This window comes from Protomyctophum bolini (assembly GCF_963924005.1).
Source record: "Protomyctophum bolini genome assembly, chromosome: 7".
In the NCBI taxonomy this organism is placed as follows: domain Eukaryota; kingdom Metazoa; phylum Chordata; class Actinopteri; order Myctophiformes; family Myctophidae; genus Protomyctophum; species Protomyctophum bolini.
In genome coordinates, this window is record NC_137868.1 from 11,656,440 (window position 1) to 11,682,926 (window position 26,487).

Sequence of the window (26,487 nt, forward strand, 5' to 3'; positions counted from 1 at the left end):
AGTGTCTGCTTGTTTTGCCGTGTCATACGAAAGCGTCAAAGCTAGCAGATTTTGCCGTTTTTTAATCTGAATCCTGAAATGTAACAGATTTGGACCTGGACAGAGACATATTACTCTGTAATGTGTATATGGGTGTTTTCTCATCTCTCCTCCTCTCTCTCCTCCAGGGCTGGCCAGGGCCAAGTCCGTCCCCAGCCACACGTACTCCAACGAGGTGGTGACCCTGTGGTACCGCCCCCCGGACGTCCTGCTGGGATCCACCGACTACTCCACCTGTCTGGACATGTGGTGGGTACAACCCCATCACCCCACCTTTTAACCTCTACGTACATACATACTCCACATCTCACCCACCCTCATCCATCCACCTCCACCTCCTGAATACTGTATTCATAGAGTTGTGTAAATTGTTACATAGCTGCACTATGTAACGTCCCTCTACTACCACAGATTTGAACTTGGTTTCCTGCTTAAAAGTGTTTTTTTAAATCATTGATCTAATAGAGCCTGCCTGCTTGCTCAGGGGATCAATTTAGGGGCAATTCACACTATGGTCCCGGGTGCGCACTCGGGACCATTTGGAAGATGTTGTGGTTAGTGTGAATGATGTGTACCGTTCCCGGGAGCGGGTCCCTGGACCGTTGAAGTGTATTCAGATACGGATTGTTCCAATGTGAATGCATGCGTACCTAAAGAAGGAAGTGGACTGTTTTTTTTAATGAACGTGACATAATCTCTAGTCGACGAGCCAAGCGTCAAAAAAAAAACACACAGACGCTGCATGACGCGTAACACCAGCTCATTTCTCAACGCTGCACGTCTCCTGTTGAATCTGCATATACGCGCAGCACCGCAGTGCACGCTGATCTTATATTCTGCGGACTACATGTGGCTCTTGGGCTTTGCTTGGCATAGTTTCCAAAGTAAAACAAAATAACAATAATGCTAAAGTAGAATCCATAGCAAACTAATATCAAACACGACACTGGAGAACAGAACTGACTGACACAGTGAATAGCAGGCAGGCTGACAGTGAAGTAGTATAACGGCAAAGAGCTAAAAGAGGCAATGCAATGCAGTGTGTCTGGATTTATTTGAGACAATGTCGCAGAGTTGATGGTCAGTGTGCGGGCGTGCCAGCCATCAAGCACACCGCCATCTGGAGGATTAAAGTGTGTTATGCAAGTGTACCCGGTGAGCTGTTGAATCTCGGGCAATGTGAATCATGGCCATCGGGGACCAGGCAACCGTATTCAGAAACGGTTCCAATGAAACGGATTCAGTCCATCTCAGTGTGAATTGCCTATAAATCTTCACCATCACGTCAAAATCTTATGCTCTGTCTATAGGTGAGACATGACCTTTCATACAAGCTAAATGTCTCAATAGAATAGCAGCAATTCATTTGAGCAAAGCGATTTTAATTTGACATTTCAACGAAGGAATTCTTATGTTAACGCACTACTATAAAATCTCTCTCTCTCTCTCTCTCTCTCTCTCTCTCTCTCTCTTCCCTATTCTGTTGTTGGCTTGATTGGTCAAAGGGCCTGGAGATTTTTTTTATATAGCTCTATAATGACTACATTGTGAAATGCGCACAATGCGCAAATCCCACCAAAGATAAAGGGACAGAATCAGAATGACTGGCACCCAACTGTAAGTTATGCCTTATTAACATGCTCTACCATACAGATAAGACAAAATTACATTCATTAAAACGAATTACACAGTGAGGCTTTAATACTCTAGCTGAATGTGTTTTTAGGTGAAGTCTGGGTTCTGACTGGATGTTACCATCAGTAATACCGACGGGCTTAAAACCCACGTACAACCTTATACCATGTACAGAGCCACGAATGAACTGATTATATTGGTGGTACATAGATAGTCAAGGTCACTGTGCGTGTGCTTGTGCTTGTGCGTGCATGCCCAAAACACACATAGTCTATAACACCTTTTATATTCACTACATGCATTACAATATACGGGGTTTGGGAAGACAGCGATAGAAACCTGCAGCTGCTTGCACTGGAGGCATAACATTTCTAGCTTTTTGTTTAGTTTTTCTTTTGGTCTCTCTGTCTTGTATTCTTTCATGTCCTTCAGTCCCAGCTGCTTGGCTCTCCCACTGAGAGAGCCTCATAGTGAGACTGATTCAGTGTGAAGTCTGATCATACCAGCGTTAATGGAAGCACAGCTGAATACTCCACTGCCTATACTACTATGCCAGAGTACAGCAACCACATTGTGACTTATTTATTCTGCTCAAAGGTCAAATATCAGCCGTCACGACTGTTGGGGATGAATGACAGATGACAGATATAAAATCAGAGCAATATCACTTTCATACCCATAAACCATTGGCTGGCCAATCGAAACACTTTAAAGCCTTTTTTTTATCGATTCTTTGTACATTACAGCACTTTGGCTTCGCAAGACGGTACGGGCGCAGCAGAGCAGCCTTCATCAGCATTAGATTAATCTTTTTTATTGACCTATATTTATCCAGGGAAGGCCATTAAAAGGACGCCCTGTGCAGTTATAAACGCCAATACATATAACAATAATAAAGAAACACATTAAAACCAAATCACAGATGCAGATAAATAAAGGAGTAGGAGAGCAGTGGGCAGATGTGGTTGAACTCTCTTTACTGAATAAACCGCACTGTTGAAACACTGAGTGCTAATTTAACTCTCAGTTACGCTCCAATTATTTTTATTTAATTTTACTCTCACAGTTAAAATGAACACTTACTCGTGATTGTGCCGGTGGAGGATATCGTAAGAGACACATTATCCATGAGCTGCCTGCGATATTAAATTGAGCAAACAATTAGATTAATGTGGATGCTTCCTCGAGTGTACTGGCTGCATCTGCAGTGGAGTTTATTTAACCCATTGAGACCAGATTCTACAAAAAATACGTATCAGTTGTGCTCAAATTTTTTCATGTCAAGGACCCCAGAATTATCTGTTTTTGGTCCGAACGACCCCCGTCTCAAAATATTTTGTTCCAGGGACCTCTCAGAAGGAAAGATTTGAGTTAACAACGTTTGTTGTGAAAGAATATAATATTCGAACTAAAGATTTGCACACATTTTCACGAAATTAAAAAATGGCAGATCTACAAGGTCGAGCTTGCAGGACCAGACCATGGCATGCAGGCAGAGTGGTCTGACAGATCTGTTGGGGGAGCTGTGACCACATCTTACCTCTGGACAGGCAGTCTGCTGGGACGGCTCCCCCGTTCCAAGGACCACAGCTGCATCCCACTGTGGCCAATTAAAGATTGCTGCTGCCAGGAGACAAGGGGGGGTTTGAAGTGGGGACCCACTGTATAGTCATGGCTTATAGTCTTGCAATTATTCATTTAGGCATTTAGCAAGACGCCCTCATCCAGAGTGACTTCCATTTACTTAAGGTAAATGATAACACTAATGGAGTGCATGGAGAGCATTGTAGCATTCTCTACAATGGCTCAGGGGTAGAGTAGCCGGTATAGAACGGCCGGATGGGAAAACTGTGAGGTTCCCAGTCCGATCCCGCTGAACGCTGAGCTCCTAATTGCTCTCGATGTGCAGGTTGGTGCCTTGCATGGTTTCTCCCGCCATCTGTATATGAACGTGCGTGTGAACTGTGAACGGGTGAATGAAATGCACACAATCGTAATGTAAAGATTGGATAAAAGCTCTATACCTGTATAAATGCACCATTTACCAAATGCACCATTCTCAAACAAACTAGGATACCATGGTAAAACAATGCCTAAATAACATGCTAGTACATTTCAAAATATAGGATATATTGCACCTTAGCCAAACTAAATCACACACATTAACATTCATTGTCAAGAAAAACGAACCTAAAATAACCAATTTAAACAAACAAACGTGAGAACAAGTGACCAATGTCTTTTGTTCTTAATGTCTACAGACAGGCAGACAGCTCTAGTCAATAAACAAGGTAAATAATCACATAGATATAGTTCAGAGAGAAGAGTGTACGGACTCAAATAAATAGCAGGTAAACAATGAACCTATAGCATCATCTAAAGATCATGCTAAATCACACTTGTGTGGCAGAGAAAAAAACTAATCTAATCACAAAGAAATGAGAAGAAGTGACCAAGACATGGCTGCAGATAGACAGACAGACTGTAGTCCCCCCCCCCCTCCCCCCAGTCCCCTTGAGAAGCATTCTTCCATGAAGGAGCATGGCCACTAGGCCATGAAGAAAGGTCGGGATAACAGGCTGTCTGTGTCCTCCAGTGGAAGCATCCATCACAGACGCCTCAGGTTATGGGTTCACATCCATCTGGAGAGAGATGGAGGGAGCAGGATCTCCTCTGTTTCTATCTCCCGTTGGTATCCTCACCTCCCTTGACATGTGTCAATCACAGCAGAGGCTGCACAGAGGAGACAGAGTAGCGCTTTCAGTCCTATGTCGGTTTCACACCTACAAACAGCGGCGGAAGAAGTCTTTGTACTTAACACTCGGGTGTCTAAGCAGTCAATTGTAGCATTCCAGTAATAATCTTATGTTACAGTTGTAAAACGGCCTGTATTCAACATTTTGAGTCAAAGTATACAGAAGCATTGGCCATCAAAATATACTTCTAGTTATTATGTAAAAGTAGACAAAAGTAGACAAAAGTATAAAATAGGTGCATGGTTAATGCATGGTTTGTGTTAATACTCAATGTACCGGTACTAATATTAGTAATGCTAAATTATGTAAAAGTATCTAGTATTTGCAGTAGAGTAAAACGTACAATATTTGCCTTTGTGATGTGGTGGAGTATAGGTGTGTAAAATAACACCATTTTTCAATAATAACAATAAACACGATGCTCCACTATTAAGAATTGAGAATGGTTAAGAATAGCAGAAGATGTAGTTAGTAGAACAACCTTGCATTAAGCCGTTTAGTACAGGCAGTGAGTGTACTTTATTATGCGAAGCGCAGCTCCGTCGTCGCTATAGCTAAAAACTAACTAAGCGAGGATGCTGGACCAACCTCATTAATGACTCCCATAAATCACAGTTAGCCGTGGTTTTATTGAGAGTCCGGGGTTTACACACACACACCCACACACACACACATACACACACACACACGAGCCACACACACGGACTCCTGGGGTGTTCGCCGTAGTTTGCAATCTACCCTGCCTTCCATCCCATAATATTTGTGCTCTAATATGTACCGTCATAAAAGCTCCATAAAGTCCACGGTCGTATATCCAGCGGTGGAAAGTAACATTTACTCAAGTAATGTACTTCAGTATAATTTTGAAGTACGTTTACTGTACTTCAGTGTTTCCTTTTTTTAATGCTTTAAGGTTCTACTACATCTCATTGTAGCTTTTACTACAATGCTTTGAATTAGTTACTACTGCTAGTTAGTGTTACTCTAATTACTGGACCCTCGTCTGGTTCTGACAGACGGGTAGTGTGCCCCGGCTGGGTGGTGTGTGATGATCCGGTTGAAGTTTTCCTTTGGTACGGTGACTGCGGCGGCGGGCCCGGGAGAACAATAACGCGACACGAGACAGTATCACGCTAAAGGTTCACAAAGTTTATTACACAAACAGGAACATATAATAGTGCTGGATCATAATTATGTGACAACAAGATATGAGACAAAATAACGTGCCTACTGGCTGCAGCAAGGCTGACCTTGCTGGCGCTGAGATGTCTCTCGTAGCCTATCTATAAAGTAGGCTACAGTACAGGCAGTACACAATACATATCAAGTACACTGTATGTCAAGTACATAGACTTAGATGTACATGGGCAACTCATTATTATAACAGTTAGTTTGACTGATTTTAAAGTTGAAACTTCGGCTGTACCAAAATCTTCAAAAGACTTTTACTTGTAACAGAGTATTTCTTCACAGTGATATTGTACTTTTACTCAGACCGATTATGATTATTATTATTTTCAAACTTCGTAAAATGGTGCAAATTGCCAATCTACAAGCTTACACAGGCTTGTACATCTTGCTACTTTCGCACGACACACTTTAATTACACGTTAATTTACAGGGGGAGAAAACACACAAGGTTGAAACGTGGACATACCGTAGGTTTGTGCCCCAACAGCGACCTGTTCAATGGTTGAAACGTGGAGTTACCGTAGGTTTGTGCCCCAACAGCGACCTGTTCAAAGGTTGAAACGTGGAGTTACCGTAGGTTTGTGCCCCAACAGCGACCTGTTCAAAGTGAACAGTCCTTATTGTTGCATGGATGGGGAATGGGCTGCTGTTGGTGGGAACGTATCCATGTGGTTGTTTCCTGTACCTATAGCTGGAGCTGGAACAGAGTTAGTGGAGCAGTCTAAATCATTGTGACGTCTACTTAAGAGGGCTGGCACAATGAGAGAGGTACCTTATAGCCGGGGCCAAAGGCATTGTTTGTGTGTGTGTGTGTGTGTGTGTGTGCGTGTGCATGCACGCGTACTATTTACTATGCTATAAGAAATGGACATTGTAAGGACCATTTTCATGGGCAGGGTTATATGAGTTTTCACTAAATGTGCGGTGTTGTCTCTCACACACACACGCATCAAAATAGCTAAAAAAAAAAAGTGTGGCACGTCGTCGTGAGCTTATAAGCATTGCTAATATTTGGCTATTTTCAATGATGTCCTAAAACGTTGATGTCCTCACAAGAGATAGTGTGTGTGTGTGTGTGTGTGTGTGTGTGTGTGTGTGTGTGTGTGTGTGTGTGTGTGTGTGTGTGTGTGTGTGTGTGTGTGTGTGTGTGTGTGTGTGTGTGTGTGTGTGTGTGTGTGTGTGTGTGTGTGTGTGTGTGTGTGTGTGTGTGTGTGTGTGTGTGTGTGTGTGTGTGTGTGTGTGTGTGTGTGTGTGTGTGTGTGTGTGTGTGTGTGTGTGTGTGTGTGTGTGTGTGTGTGCGTGCGTGCGTGCGTGCGTGCGTGCGTGCATGCATGCATGCATGCATGCATGTGCGTTTAAACTGCTGTCAGGGCCCATTTGTCAAAGAGCTATTGTTTCCTGACAGATTCACTTTCTGGCCCAGTGAGCTTGCTCACGCTCTCTCTCTCTCTCCCCTGCTCTCTGTACCTCAGCTACGGGTGAAAGGCTCTTGAGCACCACACCTCAAAATGCACAGTATCAGGGTGGTGTATCAGAGAGAGATAGAGAGAGAAAACCCTCTCTCTCCCTATCTTAAAATTCAGCCGGCCATTGAGTGTCTGACAATATACTAACATCCATCTCCATTACACACCTCCATCCATCCATCCACACCTCTATAACCCCCCTGGCCCCAATACTAGCGAGGGAGGGAGGAAAGGTCGATGGTGAATAAGACCACAACTGTTCAATATAATCCATTAACCACAAAATGACCTGCATGCTGCTGGATGTCAGCACAATCTAATGGTCATCAGCACAAAAAAACACACATGCACGATATCTGGTCAATTCGGTGCTTATCACTTCCAACCCTGAGTGAGGTGAAGTCTTTATCTGGACTGGCCCCCGTGGGCACTGCAAAAGAATTATAATTCCACGCGTTGTTCTATGTGTGGGAATTATAATGATGGGGTTTTCACAGGGTATAGCCAGTGTAGTGGAAGATGCACTTTTTATTACCCATTAAAACTGGGAAAGCCTCTGTGTCACTGTAGATTTTGGCATTGGCAATTCAAAAATAGCAGATATCCAAGCTTACGTGCTGCGGGCTTGTAAAAAAGTGTGAGAACTACTGATTCAGATGGCATTTGTAGAATCGACATCAGGGCTTAATGTGTTTTAAGTAAAACTAGAAACACTGCAATGTAGATGCTCTGTTAAAAGTACAGACTTCACGACCTTGTGTAGACCTTGCCTTTTCAAATAGCAAACGTTTAAAATATGGGCTTCAAGTGGTTATTAATGTAGGTTTTGTAATCATAATGTGAATCTTCAAAGTAACTACAGGAACTAACTCAAATCATTGCTGTAGAGTAAAAAGTACAATATTTGCCTCTGAGGTGTAGTTCGAAAAATATATAAAAGAAAATGCAAATACTCTAAAATGTCTACTTATGTACATAAATGTTACTCTCCACCACTGGGAGAGTGGTGGAGAGTAAGAGTAAGAGTGGTTTATGGTTGTTCTGGAGCTTTTATGACGGTACATATTAGAGCACTTACAGTAATATTATGGGATGGACACCAGGGGAGATTGCTAAACTGAACTGCCGTAGACATTGCAGGAGTCGGCGTGGACAGTGGACACCCCAGATTAATAATTATTAATAGTAGTCTGTATTGTCCCCTCAGGGATATTCATATTCATTCTGTTCCAACAGATTCCAAGTAAACACATAACCATATAGCACTAAACAACATAACCCCAAGACATGACATGACGTCCCCAGTATAGTTAAAATAATACAATAATCAATCGAGCAAATCTATACAGAGAACCATCGTATCAGCAAGGCATTGTGTTTAGTGCAGCAATGGCTGAATCACAACGTATTTTCATATCGTTTATCCGTGTTGCTCCTGTTGTGTAATGACCTTTAGGCTTACAATTAGGAAAAGTTTGAGGGTAGATTCAGGGGTTAGGGTCAGGCATTTAGAGGAAAATTAGGTTAATTGTATTGTTAGCATGCCAGTGTCGTGCATCAGCAATGGCAGATCACACAATGTGCCACGCTGCAATGCAGCTTGAGCTTGTAGTGTAGATAGGGGTAGGCAACCTGTGGCTCTTATAGGCCCTCTTCCGTGGCTCCTACGGCAAAGTATACGAAAAGGAATAAGAGGTTTTCTTTTTCTTTTCTTTTCTTTTCTTTTCTTTTCTTTTTACATTTAATCATAATTTATTATTTAATTTGTAGTAGGCATAAAGTTATTATTTCATGTTGATATTGCAAAACAATGTTGCCTATACACCAGATAAAAATAAGAATCAAATTTAATGAAGAAAATATTCATGATAAGACATCTTTGTTTGTTTTCCACCACCAATGCTGCTGGCTTACTGGTACAGTATCCTTGATATGCTTTGAGAAATTAGCAAACAATAAAATGTAATATTGAAAGACCAGAAAAATCTAATACTTAAAGTTTGCTTTATTAAAGCAAACATATTTTGCGGCTCAGATAGAATTGTAATACGTTTTCTGGGCCAAAAATGGCTCTTCTGATATTAAAGGTTGCCTACCCCTGGTATAGAGCTAATCAAAAACATGTGTGTTTAACCCATTTTAGGGAGGGAACCCCTTTTGGTATTTTAAGCATTATGTTACACTTTAGCTATTGAAAAATAGCAGATCTACAAGCTCATAGCTATGAACTTGTAGGTCTGTTATTTCTTTTTAATCGTGAAAATGTGGCGCAAATATTTGAATATATTCTTTCAGAGCGTTTTTAACTCAAATCTTTGCTTCTGGGAGGTCCCTGGAACAACATATTTTCAGATGTGGGTCAGCAGCCAATTACATATACTATTGGGGGTCCTTGACATGAAAATGTTTGAGAACGACTGACAGGAGAAACATAGGGTTTTTCAGAAAACTGTCAGGATTTAGAAGGCATTTGTAGAATCGTCCTCAGGTCTAAATGGGTTAAAAGGGTGTGTACATCTTCATCACATAGAGCTAATCAAAAACATGTGTGTTTAATGCTGTATAATGTGTTTGCGACTTCCAGGGGCGTGGGCTGCATCTTCATCGAGATGATCCAGGGAGTGGCAGCCTTCCCAGGGATGAAGGACATCCAGGACCAGCTGGAGAGGATATTTTTGGTGAGTTCCGGTTTCTTGTCACCAAAAATCCTCACACTTGTGTTGTCACATCACAAGTGTGAGGATGTAAAAGATTATTTATGTACTGTATGTTCCCAGTGCTTGCAGTTGCAAAATAATAGTCTTAAGGGGGCGGCAGGCGGTAAACAGACTGCATGTATAAAGTGCCTTTCTAGTCTTTCCGACCCTTCAAAATGTGCTTGTGTACTTCAACTTCACACACACCGACGGCAGAGGAAACCAGGTTATGTGTTTAGTGTCTTGCTCAAGGACACCAGCCAGGAGGGAGCCAGGGATTTAACCTAGAACCTTTGGGTTCCAAGGGGGCCAAAGGTTCCACGAAGGTTCCAGTTTTGAAAAAGGCAGAATATAGCATATTTATTATAGTCTCTTCTACATACTGTAGTCCTTTGTGCAAGTAAGAGATGTCACTTAGCAGCGCTACCTTTTAAACCAACTTATGCAAGCAGTAAAGTGACTCTGTAACTGTTGGGTACTGTACCTTTGCATGCTACCACATTTGATACCTAAGCCATAAAGTATATCCCCTGGGTATTATTAGCCTATTAGCATGTGTGTGTGGTCCCAGCATGTGAAGGTGAGTGAGCCCTGAGAAGCATCTCCTTGAGCCATATATGCTAAACGTCTGACCTCCCAAATCAAAGGTTAATCCTCTCTGAAGCGTTCGAGAGGGGTCGCCTCAGCCTCCTTGATCTCATAACTCAAGGAGAAGGACACGCGTGGTCCGCAGCCGTTTGAACTCTGAGCGTGCACAAATTATAACCAGATGGACCTGTGAGGTTAAAGGAACACTTGGGATTTTATAGCGTACTGTAGGCGGGTAGACGGATAGATAGACGGGCAGAGGCAGAGAGAGACTGTTAACAGCTATGTAAATAAGACGGTACAGTACAGTATGAACCTATGGTGATTCTAGAACTGGTTCAGTTCTCAATTCTTGGAACCTTGTTGCTTTCACAGAACTGGCAGCCATTTCTTGCGGTTCCAGTTCTGAACCAATTCATTTTCAGTGGAAACAATCTGAACTGGTTCAATATTAGGTGGGGAAAAAATAACTGCACCCACGGTGGAAAAGGAACTATTTCCACTATTTTGGAAACCATTTGAAAGTTTGAGTTCAGAATCAGTGATCTTTATTGTCACATCACAGGTGTAAAACAGTGAGTGAAATTCTTCAATTTTTTCCATCCAACATTAGCCAGGTCTCTGTTAGCACTAGAAGGCTGGTTTTCATGCTATCTTTGTTGTGTTTAATTTGTGCACAGAGTTCCTCCATCTTGGACACTGATTTAGCGTTGGTTTAGTTGTGGGTTCCCAGAATGCAGGGGTTATCTGAGAACCTTATCTGAAACCAAGCCGTATAGCTTATGGCTGAAAGTAACTAAGTACTGTACATTTACTGAAGTACTGTATTTCAGTACTTCTCCACAACATCTCATAGGACAATTTTGTCCACGGTTCTCTTGGTTCTGTAAAATACTGTATAGTGTGGGTACAGTACAGGATGGAATCATTAATTCCTGATGAAGACCCGGAGGGGTCGAAACGTTGAATCCTGATCCCTTAAATAAACTTGATGGGAGCTTAAAGAACGGTGTGCGGACTTCCTACCTTCTTCCTGTATGTATATTTTTGTACTGCACCCGTCGACATTTTTGAGATGTGCGTGCTTCCCGTTCTCTCCTACAGTACAGGATGAGCAGCGCTCTGTGCGTCTGGACAACCACAGCTAAGAAGGATTAGCATTGATGCTGACATTCACCCCAGGCAGGTTCCTCAGATAAATACTAGCCTTTATTCAGAGTCTGTGCACGCATGCATGGTGCACGCACACCTTGTGAGGGTCAGGGAAATAGTCTTCACTTCATATTTGAAATATATAAATGGTGAGGACAATTATATATACTAGTCCTTACCCGTTCTGAATATATGAACAGCAAACGTTAACATGCCCCTGTCCAACTGTCAGAGCTGGCTTTCAGGTGCCCGTGCCATGCACGCAACCCCCGCGTTGGCCGCGATGCTTCCCCAAAGAAGAAGTTCTGTCGACTGACGCAAGAGTAGCTAGTAGTATCAGGGTCCGAGTTGTTTTTTGTGGACTGTGGGTCTGTTACGCGGAAAAGTCTGAGTTGTTTTCTCCGTGTGGACTGTGGGTCTGCTACGTGGAAAAGTGTGTCCCAGTATTAATCTGTGTCCGTCCCAACATGCATTTCACTGGTGACCCGGAAGTGGACAGACAGACAGACAGCGATCGGTCCATTTAGTAATGATACACACTCAAACCTGTGACGCATAACGACAGCGGGAGAGTGGCGCAAGAACAGCAGCGCCAGTGACTCAATCGACACGAACTGGACAGACGGTGATCGCCTCTGGTCTTAAACGTGGACACAAGTAGAGGAACTGAGGCAGACTTGGCTTGCAGGGCGGGGTGGGGTGGGGCCGTTTGGTTGGTTGGTTTTGTACGCCAGCTCTCGAAAGCTTGGCAAGGCTCCGCTCAGTCTGCGATGAGAGCTGACCTTTATCTATACCTCTGCAAACAAAGTGTGGCCTTTAAAAGATGTCTGTGACTCCGCATAATCTGCACTCCGCGCCGACCCAAACCTGTCGACGCCTCGGGAGACAGACCAGGGTGTGTAGTTTTTTTTTTCCTTTCTTCCAGAGAGAGAGAGAGAGAGAGAGGAGAAAAAGAGAGAGAGAGAGGAGAAAAGAGGATGAAAATGTCAGTGTCTGGCTACCTCTGACAGGTGGGCTTATATTTACGTGAACACGGCTGGCCGCCATGCCGACGTTCACCCACACATTTCCATATTTATCTGTCTGCTCTGCCTTCGGCTTGACAGCTGAATACACAGAAACACAAGGAAAGCAAACGACAAGCGGACAGTGTTTGAGTTGGACGGGGAAGCGTTGTATCGAGGCAGAGCTCCAGCCAGTGGGTTTTTTGTAGCTTTGTTAGTGGAATATTCCCAATAACAAACTGAATAACCTGGGCTAGAAAGCCGTGATAACTTCGTCGACTACCTTTGTACAGTTTTTTTTTTCACATGATGACTAAAACTAAGACCAAATGTATTGACAATTTCGTCAACAAATGAATTCTAGACTAGAATGTTACGGAGGGAACAAGTGGAGGAGAGATCCCAAAGAAGTAATTTTATGTTTGGTTGCGTCTGGTTGTGCTCTGAAACTAGTAGATCTACAAGCTCACAATGTGTTGCGCGATCTGCTATTTTCAGCACGCAAACCAAGTGTAAAATAAGGCATTGCAACGCCACCAAAGGCCTGCCAAAATGCAATGTAGTTGGCAATAGTTGGCAAAATCAACTGTAGATTTCGTCATCTAAAATAGTATGATATTTAGTCGACTAAAACTAAATAATTTCAGATATGACTAAAACTAAATGGAATTTTACTAAAAATACTGTAACTAAAGCTATACATTTAGATGTGCTGTCAAAAGCAACAGGACTAGAATGTTAAGTCGACGGGATGTCGACCTCAACGATACAAGCTGTAGAGTATATATACTCCTAATTGAAGCATGTGGAGTACTGGAAAGTAACAAATACAGTACATTCACATTTACTTACTTACTTTATACCAGGGGTAGGCAACCTTTATTATCAGAAGAGCCATTTTTGGCCCAAAAAAATATTACAATTCTATCTGGAGCCGCAAAATATGTTTGCTTTAATAAAGCAAACTTTAATTATTTGTGATTCTGGTCTTTTATTATTACATTTTATTGTTTGCTAATTTCTCAAAGCATGTCAAGTATACTGTTCCAGTAAGCCGCAGCAGCATTGGTGGTGAAAACAAACATAGATGTCTTATCATGAATACGTTCTTCTATTTCCCTTAATTAAATGTGTTTCTTTTTTTTATCTGGTGTATATAGGCAACATTGTTTTGCAATATCAAAATGTAAGAATAACTTTATGCCTACTACAAATTAAATAATAAATTATGATAAATTATAAGAAAAGAAAAGAAAAAGAAAACCTCTTATTCCTTTTCATACTTCTTTGCCGTAGCAACTGGGAGCCACGGGAGAGAACCACATGAGCCACAGGTTGCCTACCCCTGTTTTATACCTTCACTGCACTACATCTCAGACAAATGTTGTACTCTTTACTACACTGCAATTATAAAAAATAATTACAAATTATCTTGCGATGGAATGCGACACGTTGTGAGCTTGTGAATATGCTATTTTCAATAGAGTATATACTTTTAATTAATGGTGCCGATACTTATGTACTTTTGTCCACCACCGACCTGAAGAATACACATTACGTGCGGTATGAAGTCCTAATTGCATGTGTGTGAGTGTGAACTGGACTGTCTAATTGACGTGTGGATTAGAAAGGCTCGACTCCACCAACAGAGCTTTGTGTAAATGAACATGCGCGAATGCACACGAGCACCGAGAACAGCCACGGCTTTTATTCGGAAGCAATGATACATCCGTCGAGGTAAGACATTAAGTCAGGCTCAAGGCCTGAGCCCCGTATCTCTGCTGTCGCGTGGAAACCTCGTAAACCTCGTAACAACACTTTTTACTGTTTACGGAAATGAACAGAAGAACCCTGCGTTCCAGACAGTGCATCCAGTGTAGTTTATATTTACGTAGTTTACTTAACCTTTTAGTGGTTCAATATTTATAAAACCCACAGTCAAACCTTTTTCATGTCAAGGACCCCAAATTGATATGTTTATGGCTGCGGACCCCCAGAAGAGAAGAGAAGATTTGTGTTTATTCACTTTGGGGTTGGTGGAAGGGGTAACATACACTTTTTTGTATGCTATTGTTTGATTGACCCATATGTGATTCTGTAAAATATTAGTAAAGAAACGTAGGTTTATATATATATATATATATATATATATGTGTGTGTGTGTAATTATGGACATAGAAGGTTTGTGCCCGGCAGCGAGGATAATGGAAAGGTGCATTGTAGTGCTTGTGTATCTCTCTTATAAGGTTTGATCCCAGGCTAATCCTCTCTATGCTGGGAACACACTGCAGCTGTGTGTGTGTGTGTGCGCGCGTGTGCGTGTGTGTGTGCGTGTGTGTGTGTGTGTGTGTGTGTGTGTGCTGGGAACACTGTGGTGTGTAGGTATTAGAACACACCAACACAGGCAGAGACCAGGCTAATCAAACAACTACTGATAATACTTAACACAACAGTCGTTCTTTTTTTTTTATATATATTTTTTATCCCACGATTTTGTAACCCATTTTTCACCCCTGTGTCAATCATCTAATGTGATCCTGGTCTCTACACACCCTCCACCAACCTGGGGAGAGCAACAGACTTAACTCATGCATCCTTCATGCTTGAGTGTCCAAGTTGCTCCTTTACACCTGACAGGGGGGGAGTTTCCCTGGTTGGACGTAGCGCGTGGAAGGAACACGTTATTCCAAACAGTTCCTTTCCCCTCCATCAGGCGCCCCGGCTGGCCAGGGGGAGGTAGTTTAGAGACCAGGATTACTGCATGTTTTTGTGACGGTACCTACCCTAGGGGACACGGGGAGAACATGCAAACTCCACACAGAAAGGCCCTTTCGCCACAACAGTCTTTCTAACTGCATCTGGCAGAGTCTCTATACCACCGTTTGTGGCTCGCACGTAACCGGGCCGCCCCCCCACACACAACACAACAGCAGCCAATGTGGCTTCACGTTGCGGCATTCAGATTATGGCTTTTTATGGCATTTAGACTATATGGCCTCCTCCATAGACCTCCTGTGCCACGGAACCTGCAGTCCACAAACTTGGACCTCCTCTCTGTCCCTTAAGGCAGTCAAGCCAACCTTCGGGGACAGAGCTTTCAGTGTGGCAGCCCCCCCCCCCCCTGTGGAACTTTCTTCCAATAGAGATTCGCCATGCTCCAACACTGGACTCTTTTAAGTCCAGTGTTGAAAAGACACTTATTCTCTCAGGCTTATGGCATATAGTTTTTGATTGTTGGCATATAGTTTTATAGACTTACAGGCAGCCTAGAGGCTGCCAATCATGAAAAAGTGTCTACTGAGGTCGTCTTTAAGGTCGCTAGTATAGAATCATCCAGGCGCTTTTGAAGCACCTGGCAATAAATAAAACGTCTCACGGCCCCTTAGCATTGAGGTCTAAGACTCTGATTATAATCCCCCTCCCCAAATCCCCCGTCTGCCAATCAACCACCTGGAACTTGCTGTGAGGCAAACATCCCTCCCACCCACCCGCTCTCCCTGGAACGGGGGAGACGGGGGAAGTGGGGTGCAGCTGCACCCCTATACCCAGACTGGCTACGGGCCATCCCACTGCTGGGCTTCTCCAATGTCTTTCCTCCGCCCTGTCTGTCTGTCTGTCTGTCTGTCTGTCTGTCTGTGTGTGTGTGTGTGTGTGTGTGTGTGTGTGTGTGTGTGTGTGTGTGTGTGTGTGTGTGTGTGTGTGTGTGTGTGTGTGTGTGTGTGTGTGTGTGTGTGTGTGTGTGTGTGTGTGTGCGCGCGCGCGCGCGCGCGTGTGGAAGCAGAAGGCTGTATAGGAAGGAAGGGGTGGTGAGATTACTCCCCCCTCACCCTCTTACAGATGTGATCTTCAGACAGCCCCCCAACAATTTTCTCCTCTGCACAAAAAGACAATCAATAAAACCAGGGCATTTTCCTTATCTCTCCTCTCTCTCCTCTCTCTCCTCCAGGACGTCCTACTGTTTTTGTGTGAGATTTTCCTTCCGCTCACTCGTGGCGGCCCGGGGGCTTCGTACGCCCCTCTTCCTGTCCCACTGGTCTCCATCTCTCCATCAACAACTCTCTCTCTCTCTCTCTCTCTCTCTCTCTCTCTCTCTCTCTCTCTCTCCATTCTCCCCATTGTTTAGACACACATCTTTAGCCTTGAGGCTGCAGGGCCAACCACTTTACTTTGACTCGTATAACAGAATATTTTCCATAATATCGTGCTATTTTTCATGTCAAGGTATATATCGTGTATTATACATAAGTCTGTGGTAAGACCTTTTAACCCATTGAGACCTGAGACCAGATTTTACAAAATGTCTTGTAAGAGTGTTGCTCAATTTTCATGTCAAGGACCTAGACATGAAATTGAGCAGTATGACGAATAACCATACTAATAGTCCATATACTAATTATCCATAATGTATAAATCATATAGATAAGTTGTCACGACAGATTTTCGGGGAGGGGTCAGAATGAATGATGGACTCAATTATAATTTGACCCCCATCGAAAAATATGTTGTTCCAGCCCCCCCCCCCCCCCCCCCCAGCAGCAAATATGAGTTAAACATTCAACAAACATTGCAAAAATAGCAGATGTACAAGCTTTTATATCTGCTATTTTTCAATAGTTAATAGTGGTTAATAGCCAAAGCGACGTAAATGTCTGCTATGGCTCTGGTGTGCACCTGAGACAGTTTATATACGTGGCTCGATTCAATCCTTAGATATTCAATATTCAGTAGTAGATAGTAGCAGTAGCAGGGGGTGTGTCAGGGGTAGAGTGGCCGGATGGGAACTGCAAGGCTCCCATTTCCATCCTTGTGGGCTCTCCCAGAGTTAGTGTCGAAGTGTCCGTGAGCAAGTCGCTGAACCCATAATTGCTCTCGATGTGCAGGTTGGTGCCTTCCATGGTTTCCGCCGTCATCAGTGTATGAATGTGTGTGTGAATGTAATGCTCAATCTACAGTATGTGAAGCGCCTTGGATTAAGGCGCTATATAAATGCACCGTTTACCATCTACGAGACACGTGTCTTTAGCCCCTGAGCCCTTGAGCCAAACAACGGCCCCATGAAGCTCTTTGTCTGCCTGTCTGGCCACCTGACTGCTCCGTCGCCCCCAACCCTCTCATCCCCTCATCTCTGTAATTGGCTGCATTAATTATTCAACCCCCCTCCCCCTGTCCCCCGTCTGCCCGCCCGTGTGCATGAATCCATCATAAATGGATTCATGCACCCCCCCCCCCCCCCCCCACATACACACACGCATGCTCACACACACACACACACAGGGTAGTTCAATTAGGAGGATGAGCCCCTGAATTACGGGCCGGTGGCAGCGAGGGGTGATTAGACAATTCATGGGAGCTGCACCACGTCACCTTGAAATATTTATGACTGTCCTCCTCCAGGAATATAGATAGGCCGCTATCTATCTATCTATCTATCTATCTATCTATCTATCTATCTATCTATCTATCTATCTATCTATCTATCTATCTATCTATCTATCTATCTATCTATCTATCTATCTATCTATCTATCTATCTATCTATCTACCTACCTACCTACCTACCTACCTATCTATCTATCTATCTATATATCTATCTATCTATCTATCTACCTACTTACCTACGGAACTCAGCGCCTCATTGTAATGGCAGTCAGTCTGCATGTACAGTAGAGTATATGTATACTCATAACAGAAACAGAATTTAAAATAACGCAAATTACTCACACAAAATAAAATAAACGTGCCTGGCCTAAAGGTAGGGAAAGAAATATGTTTTATACTAACTCTTACATTAATTCTAAGTGTGAACATTAATGTGTGATGAGCCTTCTCCCGGTGTGGATGGGTAAATTAACACTGAGAATTATATTGTCCATCCGTCTCTCTCTCTCTCTCTCTGTCCATGGTACAGTAGTCTCTCTCTATCTCTGTCCATGGTACAGTAGTTCCATATTCAGTGTGGAATGAGTTCATGTAGGCCCTGCAGGCCTCTGGGTAGAGTTAACTACCTGTCACCCTGCTACAGATTACCTCCCCTCCACAGCCTGCATGAATATGGACAGCTCTGTCTGCAGGAAATAACCTGCCAGGACCCAGGTGTGTGCGTGCGTGCACATGTGTGTGTGTGTGTGTGCGTGCATGTGTGCGTGCGCGCGTGCGTGCAAAAGACAACAAGGTGCCTCCTCTCATTACTGTGAGTGAAAGAGCTGTCATTTACAATAACCTGGGAAGGTTGGCAATGTAGCCACTCTGGCTCATAATGATAACTGCTGTTTGTGTAAGGAATAGTACACACACACACACACAGTCCCGCCACGCAGTAGTAACACAACACAAATCTAAATGTCTAGAAATAGCTGCCGCTGTCTGCCAGTTGTACCCGATGTGACACGTGTGTGACAAGTACAATCAGTTGCTTGTTGTTGTCGCTGGACGGAGATGCATTCACCAGTTCAGTTGATCTCCATGATTGAAATGCATACGCTCTTGTGTGCGTGCGTGCGTGCGTGCGTGCGTGCGTGTGTGCGTGTGTGCGACTGTGCGTGCGTGCGTGCGTGCCTGGGATGATGGTGAGAGTGGAAGCAGCAGGAGGCTGTAGGAGGGAAGGAAGGAAGTAAGGAAGGCGTGTTGAGATTAATGGGGGTCCATGGCTAATGCATATCTGACTGGCCTTGATTTATAATTGATTTACATTTAAGAAAGCAAAGCAGGCGTCCTTCCCTTAGTCCAGGCAGTGGCCGCTCTGCTATCATTTAAATAAATACTTCAATCACAAACCACCAAAAGTAATGACGCAAGGCTGATTTATAATTGGCTGTGCCTGCGTCATGTCATTCATGGAAACTAGCAGATCTACAAGCTCACACGTCAGGATGCATTGTGAGCTTGCAGACCTATTGCAACACTTAAATCTGGGCTGATACTGTAAGGACTGGTGATGACCCATAGAAAGTGGGTTTGAGTTCTTCCTTCCTATATGGCCTCTACATCCATGTATTACTGTACACATCCCAGGTAATTCAATTCAATTTAATTTAATTCAATTCAAATGGCTTTATTGCCATGATAAATCATACGTTTAGATTGCCAAAGCAAAATGTGGAACATTAAAACAAAATGTATGTGCAGTTGAAAGTCAAGATCTCGATTCAGTATACATGCATACACACAATGATTACTCTTTAGGGTGGTTGTTTTCCATTTGATTTTCTTCTCCTATCACCGCAGCGCATGCATCTTGCTGCTGTGTTTGTACATTGTTGTACTTTGCCCAGCAGATATGGACGTTTTCTGTCATGTTTTCAAACTCTCCTTTGGGTGATTGTAATCTGTGGGAAGCATGTGTCTCTGATGGTGTTGGTACAGTGGACAGACGGTTAGGAAATGTAGCTCAGTTTCCACTTCATTTTGTGTGCAGTGGGTGCATAGTGGGTCTTCTCTAGGGAGACAGGTCTGCCTATGATGCAGTGGGTGCATAGTGGGTCTTCTCTAGGGAGACAGGTCTGCCTATGACAGCCTTTCTGCTCAGTGTGTATACCACGGTGTGTTCTCTGTTTAGGGCAGATAGCATTCTACTTACATTGCTTTTGGGATGCTTCTTTCCAATGTGTCAGAGCTTTCCTTTTGCTCTTTTATAATTTGCTTTAGTGAGTTGTTTATCTTGTGGCTTTGCTCGTGTTCGTGCACCAACTCCCCATGGAATCGCCATGTAATATCAGCTTGGTGTGAAGTACTCCCCTGGTACTCGGCACATCAAAGTACTTATCTCCCCGTGGCATTCCACAAGTCAGGTCACCCACTCTCAGAGAGAGAGAGAGAGAGATAGAGAGAGGTCTGACATTCAGAGAATTAATCCAGAGATAGAGAGAGAGAGAGTGAAACTGACAGAGAAAGAGAACGATACAGGGAGTACATGCTGAGGAAATAAATGACATGATTTCAGAAACAGCGGCGGAGCGACAGCGTGTAGCGCCACACGACCTGCCCGTCCGCTCAGTTCCAGAGAGGACGGCCCGTCTGGGGGGGGCTTAGTGAGATGACCCTGATCTCTTTGGACGGTGGGGGCCGGGGAGGATCGGGGCCTGTGGTTGGTTGGACGGTGGGGGCCGGGGAGGATCGGGGCCTGTGGTTGGTTGGACGGTGGGGGCCGGGGAGGATCGGGGCCTGTGGTTGGTTGGACGGTGGGGGCCGGCGAGGATCGGGGCCTTTGGTTGGTTGGACGGTGGGGGCCGGGGAGGATCGGGGCCTGTGGTTGGTTGGATGGTGTTTAGGGGTGAGGCTGCGGGACATTTGGGTTTTTGGACCAGTGCAGGAGATGATTGCAAAGATACTCATGGCAGTCAGGACAAAGAAATGGGTGAGGGATGACAATAGGATTTTTAACATGAAGTTAGTAGAGAGCAGTGGATGTGGGATGGGACAAATGTAGGAAATATCCTGTTGTATATTTTCTTTTTACCTTTCCTACTAATCTGGCAGAGATTCCTAAATCTCTGTCAAAGCCAAGATTTCTCGTAGATTGCTACTTTACCCATCTGTGCCAATGACAAGATTTTTTTTGTTTGTTTTGGTGATTTTTTGGTTCTATTAATTCATAAAGCTAGCCGTAAACAAGATGGCCGTGGCCACAGACTCCTTTTTTCCTGAATCCTTTCTCAGAGTAAGGTGCTTGTGACTGCAGCCAGCCAGCAGTGGTGGAAAAAGTACTCACAAATCATTGTAGTGGAGTAAATGTACAATATTTGCCTCTGAGATGTAGTGGAGTAGAAGTAAAAGTATTGGAAATACTCAAGTAATGTGCAAATACCTCAATGGTATAAAATTCAGTACTAAATGTAAGTAAATGTATACTACTTTCCACCACTGCCAGCCAGAGCCATAGAGTAAGACAGACTTACGACATTGAGGGGGCAGAAAACATCCTGGTCACGTGGTTCATGTACTCGCGAATGCATTGGAGCCCATAGACTCCAATGCATTCCGTACACTTCCGGTTGTCCACAAACCAATAGAAGTCTATGTAAAAGAGCCTAGCACCATGAAGCCTGGCCCCATGAAGCGAACGCAGTAAGACTCGTAACTCTTAAGGTCATTACACACTGGCGAATTGGCGACGCGATTTATTCGTGCGAATAATTCGCATTTTTTTTAAACCAATTAAAGTCAATGCAAGCTTCCACATCAGTTGTGAATGCGCAAATATGCGAAAATGCGACCGTTTTCGCTCTTTATTTGTTCGCTCTGGTGTCGAATTTTGCAGAGATTCGCAGGCGAACTGCAACATACAATATTTAGCATTTTCAGATCGCTTATTCGCATCGCGTCGCCAATTCGCCAGTGTGTAATGACTCTTACTCTATGGCTCTGCTGCCATGCAGCCAGCCAGATCCCTTCTCCATTAGAATGAATGTCTTTATTCTATACTGTATGTGAGTGCAGGAATATACTGTTGATCCACCACTAATCTCCTAATTTAACCCTGGGCCCATCTGAAGGCCGTAAGGCCAATGTAAACAACACATGGTGCGGCCGGGGAGTGTCCCCTACTACAGCGCTGGTTACCCATGTGGGGGTCTTTGAAGGGCTTCCAGCTGAATTATTGCTACAGGAGTTAGGCACCAAAATGCACACATACTGTAGGGCTCTGTGACTCATGGGAGTACACATGGAACCTGTAGGGCTCTGTGGCTCATGGGAGTACACATGGAACCTGTAGGGCTCTGTGGCTCATGGGAGTACACATGGAACCTGTAGGGCTCTGTGACTCACGGGAGTACACATGGAACCAAACGGGGGGTTGCAATGCCACGCATTGTGATCTTATAGATCGTCTTTTGTCAAATGTCCCAAATGTACAGGGCTGAAGTGGTTAATGTGTGTTTTTAATAATAATCAATATCTACAAGTTAACTATAGTAAACTAAAGTTGCTAAATAATTGTAGCAGAGTAAAAGTACAATATTTGCCTCTATTGGAATAGAAGATTTGACTAAGTACAAATACCTCAAAATTGTACAGTACTTAAGTAAATGTACTTACCGGTAGATACTTTCCACCACTGACCCTGACTAATGAGTAGTGTGTGCCAGTGTGGGTGGTCTGTGTTTGACCTGCCGTGTGTGTGTGTGTGTGTGTGTTGTGTGTGTTGTGTGTGTGTGTGTTGTGTATATATGTTTAGGGGATGTCTGTGTGTATGCACGGCTCAGAGGTCGTGCCCCGTGACCTCAGAGGAATGAGAGGGCAGCATACAGACGGAGAGACGGAGCGCTATGCAGACAAGATAAATCGGAACATCCACACCGTTAAGTCGCTTTGGCATTTCGTCGCTTAGCCGTCTCTCCTCGGATCCATTTCACCGTCCGTGAAATGTCCCCCTTCTTATGTTTTAGACATACATTAGTGGAAATGTCCCCCCGTCTTATGTTTAAGACATACATTAGTGGAAATGTCCCCCCGTCTTATGTTTAAGACATACATTAGTGGAAATGTCCCCCCGTCTTGTGTTTTAGACATACATTAGTGGAAATGTCCCCCCGTCTTATGTTTTAGACATACATTAGTGGAAATGTCCCCCCGTCTTATGTTTAAGACATACATTAGTGGAAATGTCCCCCCGTCTTATGTTTTAGACATACATTAGTGGAAATGTCCCCCCGTCTTATGTTTAAGACATACATTAGTGGAAATGTCCCCCCGTCTTATGTTTTAGACATACATTAGTGGAAATGTCCCCCGTCTTATGTTTTAGACATACATTAGTGGAAATGTCCCCCCGTCTTATGTTTTAGACATACATTAGTGGAAATGTCCCCCCGTCTTATGTTTAAGACATACATTAGTGGAAATGTCCCCCCGTCTTATGTTTTAGACATACATTAGTGGAAATGTCCCCCCGTCTTATGTTTTAGACATACATTAGTGGAAAGGCCCCACTGTCTTATGTTTAAGACATACATTAGTGGAAATGTCCCCCCGTCTTATGTTTTAGACATACATTAGTGGAAATGTCCCCCCGTCTTATGTTTAAGACATACATTAGTGGAAATGTCCCCCCGTCTTATGTTTTAGACATACATTAGTGGAAATGTCCCCCCGTCTTATGTTTTAGACATACATTAGTGGGATTCTTTGTTGTCTTCGTGTGTGCCGCTAAACTATTAAACTTGAAACCGAACTCGCTCGGAAAGTCATCCCCTTGAGAAATGCTGAGCTAGACTTTGGATTTGGTTATTCCGTGTGGTTTCTCCCCCCCCTCTCTCTCTTTCACTCTCTCTCTCTCTCTCTGTATAATACTGTGTATGTGTGTGTGTGTGTGTGTGTGTGTGTGCGTGCGTGTGTGTGTGAGGACTCTTGATGGCTGTTGTCTTGGCGTGGGCAGTGATGTGTCAGCCTCGTCCCCGCCCCGGGACCCCCTGCTGACATACTGTAACTCCTCTTCATTCCACCCCGTCTGATGTTACCCTGACACACACACACACACACACACACACTGACACACACACACACACACCGCACCTAATCCCTCCTCCACCCTCACCCTCCACCCCTCAACCCTCCTCCTCCCTTTGCCTTCTACTTCAAAGGGCATTAAACTCCTGCCATCAATAATGCAAGCTGTTTCTCCATCCATGGACCAGATTGGGATCCGCGCACACACACATGCACGCGCGCACGCGCACACACACACACACACACACACACTCCACTTACCCCAACTAACCCCCCAGCCCCCTCCCTCTCCGTATCCCATCCCCGTCCCATAACTGCCTCCCCACTGCACCCATCCAACCCTGAAAGAGGGACCCTCCCAGGGCACGGGACGGGTGGGCCTGCCATCCCTCTCCATCTGGGTTGAAATCCCCCCCGACACCATCCATCCATCCGTACATCCGTCCGTCCACCCTCCATCCCTCTCCTCTCAAAGCCCCGCCCCCTGTATGAGACCCCCCGAGCGAGCCGGGGCTCCTCGTGTGAAACGGGATCCGCTTGATCCCGTGCGTGGTGGCCCCGACAGACGGTCAAAGGCCTGTCCAGATTAGGCCTGTCCATCACCCACTGTTAATGGTCTGGAGCCATGGCAGGCTGAACCCCACAGAGCTTTTTATAGGGAAGCCTCAAGGTCACTTTATGCTCCCAAATGGGTTTCCGTGCCTCAGTCAGCAACTGTGTGTGTGTGTGTGTGTGTCTCAAGCACCAATTCATACCATACTATACCAGTAAGACGCGAGGTCGCGTGCAACGCATCCACCTGGATGACGGCAGGCTGCTGGGCGAGTGCTGGCGCTTTGGCATAGATCAACATATGGAATGAATTCTGTACTGGCCATATATGGAGCGTGTCTTGAGTGTACAGGGTTTGATGAGGTCAGGTTCAACATATGGAATGTCAGAACAGGTGAGGTTTGAGGTCAGACGTAGAGTTGCTGGCCGGCTCCATATATGCAGATCTAGGTGACGATCCAGTCTTCTCCATGTATGGCTATCCAGGGTTTGATGAGGTCAGTGTCGTGATCTTCATATATGGAGACGGCCATATATGGAGCGTGTCACGAGGCGTGATGTCACAAGGCGTGATGGATTGACAACCATATACTGTATGGAGTCGTGGCGGGTTTTGCAGGTCTTCATAGTAATCTGTCGCAATAAAGTCACAACAACTTTGATGAGGCAGTATTGCTTTGTTTTCAAAATATATAATATATCTTCATTTCCTGAAAAGAAAATGTATTAGGTGTTACAGTAGGTGGTTTCTAACCGACAGTAGAGAAATCATGTTGTTGTTGTGGTTGTCTGTGCTGTATCTCTGCAGACTAATGAATCCCACAGGGAGTTAACCCCATGCACAGTCATTGCCATGCGGTCAAGGTTATCCATTTGTAACATCTGTTTCTCCGGCGTACAAAAAAAGAAAAGAAGAAAAACCTCATCTCACGCCTCAATATGAATCCAATAAGTTGACAGATCTGTCTGCAAATTGCCTCGGTTCCCAGGCGGTGTTTATTTCAGCGTGGAACTGTAACAGTAGCCTTTATATTGTGGCCCGTTTTGAGAGATTGTTCCCAATTACAGGGGAGAAGGATTCCATCTTGGAGTGATTTTTGGCTGCCGTGCCTCAGGTGCAGAGTGTCCAGAGAGGTGAATGCTATATGGAGGGTGACCCGCTCTGACAGATTGGGCGGAAATGTACCCCTAAATGAACACATTTCCAGGGCCAAGAGATGCAGTTGTCTTCTCCAATGTCACAGTAATGTCAGTTAAATGTCATGGTCACAAACTGTCTTTTAATGTTCCTCCTCCCTGGGCTCCATTTTGGTTCCATTTCTACAGTCCCAATCTTAACCCTCTCTCTCTATACTATGTATTTGTATTTTCTGTTTTCTGGGATTAATAATAATACATAATAATACACTTTTTTTTGTATAGCACCTTTCATGACATCAGATGCAGCCCAAAGTGTTATACATTAATCTAAACCTCTGGACGACTATTATTCTTTATATTTAGCCTCTTACCTTCTTACTCCTCTAAGAGTAATGAAACACTATGTTTTATTTTATTTTGACTGTAAACATTAAAACGTGTCAATCCTGCTCATGACACAAATTACACAAACAGTAAAACTAAATTAAAAACTATTGTACATGAAAATAGAAGAAACGTTGTCAGTGCTGCCATCTACAGGTGGAAGTGTTCACTCTGACAACATGCTGTCAGATCATGTCTGTCACTTTGGTGACCACACTGACCAGTGGTGCAAACTGCAAAGTGACAATTTTCAACTATCTACTATACTTTTAGATCTGTACACAAGATGTTATGTCTGTCAAAGCAAAACTAAATAGATGACAGTGCTATTTTCTTTTCTTTTTCACTGAGCCTCTCAAATGGCATAGTCCAGGGGAAGTCCAGTGTATGCGGTTTGTCCTTAGTGTATAAGGTTAATTGTGGCTGCGGTCGTTGGTCTC

The 26,487-nt window shown here is 44.0% G+C and overlaps 1 protein-coding gene across 5 annotated transcripts in view; it reads left to right on the plus strand.

The window, feature by feature from the left end:
- Nucleotides 1-26,487, plus strand: part of cdk14 (cyclin dependent kinase 14) — a 240,040-nt gene that overhangs the window by 127,224 nt on the left and 86,329 nt on the right. For all 5 annotated transcript variants that reach the window (XM_080767195.1, XM_080767196.1, XM_080767197.1 and 2 more), the window contains 2 exons: nt 168-288; nt 9,672-9,765. In XM_080767195.1, coding sequence (XP_080623321.1) covers nt 168-288; nt 9,672-9,765 — 215 coding nt within the window. The remainder of the gene's footprint in view (nt 1-167; nt 289-9,671; nt 9,766-26,487) is intronic.